At 44.0% G+C, this 9196-nt stretch overlaps 1 protein-coding gene across 1 annotated transcript; it reads left to right on the top strand.

Moving 5' to 3' along the window:
* The first annotated feature begins 3416 nt into the window (after window positions 1-3416).
* On the top strand, window positions 3417-8944 carry LOC120026299 (beta-1,3-galactosyl-O-glycosyl-glycoprotein beta-1,6-N-acetylglucosaminyltransferase 4-like). The gene is made up of 3 exons (XM_038971129.1): window positions 3417-3646; window positions 6865-6931; window positions 7113-8944. The coding sequence occupies exon 3, from the start codon at window positions 7114-7116 to the stop codon at window positions 8464-8466; it is 1353 nt and encodes a 450-aa protein (XP_038827057.1). The 5' UTR covers window positions 3417-3646; window positions 6865-6931; window position 7113; the 3' UTR covers window positions 8467-8944.
* The last annotated feature ends 252 nt before the right edge of the window (window positions 8945-9196 follow it).

The raw sequence follows: 9196 nt of genomic DNA, 5'->3' as shown, positions 1-9196 counted from the left end.
GATTTCGAAAACTAGTCAGCTTCAGTTAGCTTCTCATTCCAGCTCAGGCTTCTTCCGTACTACGATGGTGGATATTGCTCGTCCGCCTGCTGCTAACTCTAGCAGGCTTGTAAGAGCACGTGCATGTGGCTAGGTGAACACCAAACTCTTCATTGAGACAATGCTGAAACATCAAGCCATGGGCAGTGCCACATTTTAGTTGGTGCATAAATCAAAATGAAATGAAAGTTATCTTATTCAGCAGGCTATGGTGTGAAATAGGCTTGTTGAAGTGCCGTCTTTAAATCAAATCGTATTGTTGGTCACGTACACAAGGAAATGCTTATGTTTCTAGCTCTAGCTCAACCAGTGCAGTAATACCTAACAATACACACACAAACCCCCCGCCCCCCCCAAAAAATTAAGAAATTAAGAAATATCTGAATGAGCAATATATAAAAATGTATATACTGATGTGTATAGACAGTATGGACATAGAAAATGTGTGTACAGCAGAAGTTGGGTACAGCAATAGTTACAGGGCCTTCAGAAAGTATTTATACCCCTTGACTTATTCCACTTTTTGTTGTTACAGCCTGAATAAAGAAATAAAAATCTCATCCATCTACACACAATACCCCATACTGACGAAGACAAAACATGCTTTTAGAAATGTTTGCTAATTTATTGAAAATTAAATACAGAAATAACTAATTTACATAAGTATTCACACCCCTGAGTCAATACATTGTAGAAGCAGGTTCGGTGGCGATTACAGCTTTGAGTTGTCTTGGGTATGTCTGTATCAGCATTTCACATCTGGATTTGGGGATTTTCTCAGATTCTCCCTTGCAGATTTTCCTCCAGCTCTAGTAAATTTGATGGGGAGCAGTGGTGAACAACAATCTTCGTCTTTCCACAGATTTTCAATGGGATCCAAGTCTGGGCTTTGGCTGAGCCACTCAAGGTCCTTCACATTCTTGTTCTGAAACCATTCCAGCGTTGTTTTGGCTGTATGCTTGGAGTCATTGTCCTGTTCGAACGTAAATCTTAGGCCCAGTCTGAGGTCGTTGTCACGGCCGTCTGAAGAAGAGGGAGTGGACCAAAGCGCAGCGTGGTAAGTGTTCATGCTTTCTTTATTAAAACTGAACACTGAGACAAAATAACCAAAAATAGAACAACACGAAACAGTTCTGTCTGGTGCAGACACAAAAACAGAAAACAACTACCCACAAAAACCATGTGGGAAAAAGCTACCTAAGTATGGTTCTCAATCAGAGACAACAATAGACAGCTGCCTCTGATTGAGAACCATACCCGGCCAAACAACAAAGAAATACAAAACATAGAAAATGAACATAGAATGCCCACCCAAATCACACCCTGACCAAACCAAAATAGAGACATAAAAAGCTCTCTACGGTCAGGGCGTGACAGTACCATGGATCATCGTGCCATGGATCATCACTGGAGGCTTCGCGCCATGGATCACCACTGGAGGCTTCCTGCGATGGATCACCACTGGAGGCTTCCTGCCATGGATCACCACTGGAGGCTTCCTGCCATGGATCACCACTGGAGGCTTCGTGCCATGGATCACCACTGGAGTGGAGAGACACACAGGAGGCCTAGCTCTGGGAGCAGGCACAGGACTCACCAGGCTGGGGAGACATGCAGGAGGGTTAGTTCTTAGCACAGGCACAGGACTCACCAGGCTGGGGAGACATGCAGGAGGCCTTGTCCTTGGCCGAGGCACCAGATACACTGGGCCGTGGAGGCGCACTGGAGGTCTCGAGCTAAGAGCCTGCACAACCCGCCCTGGCTGGATGGTTATAGAACATCCACAAACATGGAATAGACGTTGAGTGGATGTCTGTGCCCAGTGGGTAGTCAGCCACCTAACTTGCAAATCCGTGTTAGCTATCCATATCTTTGTCCGAGTTTAAATTAGTTGGCTATCTAGCCAGTTCAAGATGAAACATTGTTGAAAGGAAGCTTGCTACATCCTATGATTAGTTGGCAAGCTCGTATCCAATGCCTGCCCTGTATTGACCCTAAATGCAAATAGGCTACAGTTAGCAAGGTAGCTAGACAACGTGAGCTATGTGCATCTTCATCTTTTACTTTTACCCCATTTTCTCCCCAATTTGTAGATACAGTCTTATCCCATCGCTGCAACTTATCTATGAACTTGGGAGAGACGAAGGTCGAGAGCCATGCGTCCTCTGAAACACAACCCTACCAAGCCGCACAGCTTTTTGATTCACTGCTCGCTTAACCCGGAAGCCAGCTGCACCAATGTGTCAGAGGAAACACCGCCCAGGTGGCTATCGAAGTCAGCTTGCAAGTGCCCGGCCTGCCACAAGGAGTCGCTAGAAGGCGATGAGACAAGGAAATCACGGCCGGCCAAACCCTCTCCTAGGCTAATTGTACGCCTCTTCATGGGTCTCCCAGGCATGGCCGGCTGTGACACAGCCTGGGATCGAACTTGGGTCTGTAGTGACACCTCAAGCCGCAGTGCCTTAGACCGCTGCGCCACTCGGTAGGCCCGCACATCTTCATCTGACATGCTACATCACATTACGTGTTAGCTTGATGTATTTAGCTAGCTACAGTATCATTCCACTTTCATCTGTGATTTCATTGCTAGCCTGGCTCACTAGCATGCTCAAAAAAAATTCTATAACCAAAAGTAGTTACTAGCTAGCTAGTACCAGCTATCTAATTAGCTAACGTACTCACAAACACCAGTCACAGAAGTAAACACATCGGATGTAATACATTCCTGGCCATCTGGCAATATTGTTGAAATGCATTGCAAGTTTACACCAACTTTATTTTCCACTCCTATTTGCTGAGCCAAATGTGCGTGCATTGCACCCATATGCAGACTTGACAACATTGTCCACATAGCAGTTGGCGGCGGACCACAAAGTGTTGTTTCTGGGAAATTGTGCATCATTGGCAAAAGTGGGCATATTAGTAACCCATGCCCAATCCTCCAGTAAATTGTGATGTACTCACTTACAAAACTCTGTTTTGGACAAGACTGACTTCGTGACAAAAATTATCATATATCCACTTTGTAGTACATTTTGACACTATAATTCATGTTTCTGACTCATATCGATGCCACAGGCCATTTAAAACCAGAGAAGTTGGTTCTAAGGGGAAGTTGATCTTTCTGTCACGCAGGTTTTACTGTGCATGGAGTTTCCAATAAATGTCATTACTAAATGTGTGATGTGATAGGTATTTAAAAATGACTATTTTTGAACACACACAAAACAAACATTTGATTAATAAAATATTTAGTCTTCCTCAAAAGGGGACGCAATCTTAGCGAGAGGGAGGGGATCTAACTTCACTGGGGCTCAACTCGTTTGGTACTTCTCTATCTCTTCATTGCTGCAGTGCATAGGAAAAGTCACCCCGTGCGCGCTGTCAGAGTCCAAGCATAGTATAGCGGATCATTTTAACATGATGGGACTTAACCGAAGACATACGGAGCTCTGCAATTAACAACACACTGGTGGAATATCAAAGGAGTTTACCATGCAGCGAACAACAATTTTACTGTGGAATAACACTTTCGAGAGATTGACGAAAAGTTTACAAATCAGAATGGGATTGTAGAAGCAACATGCTAAAGTACGGAGGCAAATATGTAAGTTATACCGGTATGCAAAGAGAAAAGTAAGAAGAAAAAACGTGGAATCTTGTAATTCACAATGATATGACTATCGTTTTTTTAAATTTTTAATCAGAGCTTGAAATGTAGAGCACATTGAGTGATCATTCTTTTTCAGAACAGAACATTCAACATGAGACATCTTTTATTTCTGAAAATTCGAGTCATTGCCAGGAAGTCACAGTCAACTGGACACTGTTGTCTTCACATGTTACTTCTCAATTAAACTCAATTCAATAAACGGTATTTATCATCAAGGAATGGGCGTTAATATGGACAGTGATGGAAAAAGTACCCAATCGTCATACTTGCGCAAAGATACCTTATTAATAGAAAATGACTCAAGTAAAAGTGAAAGTAACCTAGTAAAATACTACGTGAGAGAAATTCTAAAAGTACTTGTTTTGAAATATACTTAAAAATTCACAGTACAATGGAATTGCTCAAATATACTTAAGTATCAAAAGTGAAAGTACAAATCATTTTAAATTCCTCATATTAATCAAAAAGATGGCGCCATTTGTTAAATATATTTTTTTATTTACGGAAAGCAAGGGGCACACCAACACTCAGACATAATGTACTAACGAAGCATGTGTGTTTAGTGAGTCTGCCAGATCTCTTGACCCTTTTCCTGTCCTGCTAAGCCTTCAAAATGTAACGAGTACTTTTGGGTGTCAGGGAAAATGTATGGAGTAAAAAACCTACTTAAGAAGTACTTTAAAGTATTTTTACTTAAGTAATTTACACCACTGAATATGGAGTTGGTCCCCCCTTTGCTGCGACTCATCTGAGTAGGCTTTCCACTAGATGTTGGAACATTTCTGCGGGGACTTGCATCCATTCATCCACAAGAGGATTGGTGAGATCGGGCACTGATATTGGGCGATTAGGCCTGGCTCAGTTGGTGTTCCAATTCATCCCAAAGGTGTTCGGTGGGGTTGAGGTCAGGTCTCTGTGCCGGCCAGTCAAGTTCTTCCACACCGATCTCGACAAACCATTTCTGTATGGACCTCGCTTTGTGCACTGGGGCATTGTCATGCTGAAACAGGAAACGGCCCTCCCAAACTGTTTCCACAAAGTTGGAAGCACAGAATGTCTAGAATATCATTGTATGCTGTAGCATTCCCTTCACTGGAACTAAGGGGCCTAGCCCGGACCATGAAAAACATCCCCAGACCATTATTCCTTCTCCACCAAACTTTACAGTTCCTCATTCCAGAGAACGCGTTTCCACTGCTCCAGAATCCAATGGTGGCGAGCTTTACGCCACTCCAGCCGACGCTTGGCATTGCACATGGTGATCTCAGGCTTGTGTGCGGCTGATCAGCCCTGGAAACCCATTTCATGAAACTCCCAACATACAGTTATTGTGCTGAAGTTGCTTCCAGAGGCAATTTGGAACTTGTTAGTGAGTGTTGCAACCGAGGACAGACGTGCTTCAGCACTAGGCGATCCCGTTCTGTGAGCTTGTGTGGCCTACCACTTCACGGCTGAGCCGTTGTTGCTCCTAGACGTTTCCACTTCACAATAACAGCACTTACAGTAGACCGGGTCAGCTCTAGCAGGGCAGAAATTTTATGAACTGACTTGTTGGAAAGGTGGCATCCTATGATGGTGCCACGTTGAAAGTCACTAAGCTCTTCAGTAAGACCATTCTTCTGCCAATGTTTGTCTATGGAGATTGCATGGCTGTGTGCTCGATTTTATGCACCTGTAGGCAATGGGTGTGGCTGAAATAGCCAAATCCAGTTATTTGAAGGGTGGCCCATATACTTTTGTATATATAGTGTATTGTAGTGATTCAGGAGTAATATTACATCAGAATGATATGCCCCACCAACAGTAGGCCACTATTCTGAAAACCCAAACTCAAATTGCTGGAATAAGTCAATTATATCAATGCTTTTCAGTAGGTATGAGGTACCCCTTGTGGTCATTGAATGTCCCATGGATAACTTCCTTTCAGAACCAAATAATAGGAATCTTTTCTGAACATTCCCTAAAGCACATCAAATATCTTATTGTAACGTCATACTGCGACCAAACCAGGACCTGTACTAAACGTCCTCTTATGGTCCCGAGTTTAACGTCATGTTTTATTGTTCCTAGAATGTTCTCAGAATGCCAGTGGGATAATGTCTTGCCGAAACCCTTAAAGGGACCTAATGGGAACATTGTCCTTAGGATGTCCCTGTTTGCTGGGAAGATCTCTTTCAATGTGCCATCCAATCTCATAAAACGTTTCAGAAAAAGTCTCAGTGTTGTTACTCTTTAAAGACGCCAAACCCACTGGCTCCAGGTCATCTACAAGACCCTGCTAGGTAAAGTCCCCCCTTATCTCAGCTTGCAGGTCACCATAGCAGCACCCACCTGTAGCACGCGCTCCAGCAGGTATATCTCTCTGGTCACCTCCAAAACCAATTCCTCCTTTGGCCGCCTCTCCTTCCAGTTCTCTGCTGCCAATGACTGGAACGAACTACAAAAATCTCTGAAACTGGAAACACTTATCTCCCTCACTAGCTTTAAGCACCAGCTGTCAGAGCAGCTCACAGACTACTGCACCTCTACATAGCCCATCTATAATTTAGCCCAAACAACTACCTCTTCCCCTACTGTATTTATTTATTTTGCTCCTTTGCACCCCATAATTTCTATTTCTACTTTGCACATTCTTCCACTGCAAATCTACCATTCCAGTGTTTTACTTGCTATATTGTATTTACTTCGCCACCATGGCCTTTTTTTGCCTTTACCTCCCTTATCTCACCTCATTTGCTCACATTGTATATAGACTTGTTTTTCTACTGTATTAGAAAAATATTTGACTGTATGTTTGTTTTACTCCATGTGTAACTCTGTGTTGTTATGTGTCGAACTGCTTTGCTTTATCTTGGCCAGGTCGCAATTGTAAATGAGAATTTGTTCTCAACTTGCCTACCTGGTTAAATAAAGGTGAAATAAAAAATAAAATAAAAAAGAGGAGGGTGCTGGAGTATTGAAAACAGGGATGCCAATAATCGTTACCGCTATCTCTTTGAGATTTTTTTGTATTACTTGTTAACAAAATCAATTTGTTTGCATACAATATAGCTCAGTATTTGTATTATGGATACAGTTTATACAGTCTTTTTTTCTCATCTTTATCAATGTGCCAATAATTTCTGACCTTACTGTACATTTTAACTCTCCAGGCTCGGGTTTTAGAACAAGTCATCTTTTCAGGACGTTACGAGACCTCCACACCATTTCCTGAGCGAGGTGATTTTTTTTTTTACAGGATTATATATTTAGCCCAACATTTAAGTAGTCTAAGCAATAGAGCAAATAACTAGCTGAGCACGGTTATCAAACATATTGTAAAAAATGGATTCAGTTAAATCCTTATGATTGCATGAATTGTTTCTTTTTTTCTGATTATTGTTCTTTTGTATCACCACAGAATGAAAATAAGATTTGCCTTTCCAAGCAGACTGCGGAAGAAGAATTTAATTTCTTCTTTATCATTGCTGCTGGTGATCTGTGTCTTCCTGCTGCTCTTCCTAAAGTTCACTGTTAAATACAGTATTGCCATTGAAACCTATGGGTCTACCGCAGGCTACAATGACATTGAGCTGCTCCATCGCTACAACATTGACTGCAATGCCATCTATGAAATGGAGCCGGCCGAGTTGGGGAAGTCGCTGGTCATCAGAAAACAGGTGGTGGTGGAAGAGCAGGACAAGAGCTTGGTCAACCTGATCTCCAACTGCCCGCGATACCTCCGCTCCCGGGGCTATGGGGCTGTCCAGGTGTCTGAGGAGGAGCAGGCCTTCCCCCTGGCCTACTCACTGGTGGTCCACAAGTCTGCCTCCATGGTGGAGAAGATCCTCAGGGCCGTCTACACCCCTAACAACATCTACTGTATCCACTACGACCTGAAGTCATCAGAACTGTTCAGAGAGTCCATGGAAGGTCTGGCACGCTGTCTGCCCAACGTCTTCATCGCCTCTAAGCTGGAGGCAGTGACATACGCCAGCATCAGCCGCCTCAATGCTGACCTCAACTGCTTGTCTGACCTTATAGGGTCAAAGGTCAAGTGGAGGTATGTCATCAACCTGTGCGGTCAGGACTTTCCCCTGCGCTCCAACATAGAGCTGGTGGCTGACCTGAAGAAGCTCCGGGGGGGTAACATGATGGAGACAAGTCGCCCCAGCGAATACAAGAAGCAGCGTTTCTCCTTCCACCACGAGCTGCAGAACGCGTCATTCGAGTACAACCGGCTGCCGGTGAAAACCAACAAGGCCAAGGGGTCTCCGCCGCACGGCATACAGATGTTCATCGGCAGCGCGTACTTCGTGCTCTCGTGGGAGTTCGTCACTTATATGAACACGTCTGCGCTGGCCAGGGACTTCCTGGTGTGGTCAAACGACACCTACTCCCCAGACGAACACTTCTGGGCCACACTGACACGGGTGCCGGGTGTGCCAGGTGAGGTGCCACGGGCCCAGGCCGACATCACAGACCTGATGAGCAAGACCAGGCTGGTGAAGTGGAACTACCTGGAGGGACAGCTTTACCCATCATGCACAGGGAAACACGTCCGCAGTGTGTGTGTCTATGGGGCGGGGGAGCTGCGCTGGCTACTGAACTACGGCAGCTGGTTCGCTAATAAGGTGGACGCCAAAGTTGACCCGGTCCTTATCCAATGTCTTGAGGATAAATTACAGGAAAAACAGAGACTCTTGGTCAAGGCTATGAAGTTGCAACAAAAGATTCCCTCCTCTGTGTTAGCAGTTGATGTTATTCTTCAATAATACAAACTCCAAAGCAAATCAGGGGGAGACAAATGTATTTATTTGAGAAGGACAAATCATAGATGTTATGCTGGGAGATAGATGTTCAGTCTCTCCTGTCCTCAGCTTTTCTCAGCAGAACAAAGGAACAGGATGCCATTGATAACCCCCCACCCTAGCCTGGGGTTGACCAATCAGAAGTCCTTGCAGTACAACTGGGCCAATGACCAAATAACAAGTGTCCTGCTCCAGACTCAATGTACAGACCAATGAAAACGTGGCACACGTAGCTCTGAGTCCAGGACGGACATTCCACAAATTCTAAATAGCTGTTGAACTGAAGACCTACTATTTACATTGACAATTCCCTATTGATTGTTAATTCTAGTACTCTCGTCCTCTCATCCTCTGCGCTGTGCATTTATTTTCAGTTTTCTCCTATCACAGCTATTAAACTCTGTAACTGTTTTAAAGTCACCATTTACCTCATGGTGAAATCCCTGAGCAGTTTCCTTCATCTCCGGCAACTGAGTTAGTAAGGACGCCTGCATCTTTTTACTGACTGGGTGTACTGATACACCATCCAAAGTGTAATTAATAACTTCACCATGCTCGAATGAATATTCAATGTCAGCTCTTTTTTATTTTGACCCATCTACCAATAGGTACCCTTCTTTGCGAGGCATTGGGAAACCTTGCTGGTCTTTGTGGCTGAATCTGTGTTTGAAATGCACTGCTCGACTGAGGGATG

This window comes from Salvelinus namaycush, chromosome 31, assembly GCF_016432855.1.
Source record: "Salvelinus namaycush isolate Seneca chromosome 31, SaNama_1.0, whole genome shotgun sequence".
Taxonomy (NCBI): domain Eukaryota; kingdom Metazoa; phylum Chordata; class Actinopteri; order Salmoniformes; family Salmonidae; genus Salvelinus; species Salvelinus namaycush.
Note: the sequence above shows the minus strand (reverse complement) of the source record. Positions and strands in the feature narration are given on the sequence as shown.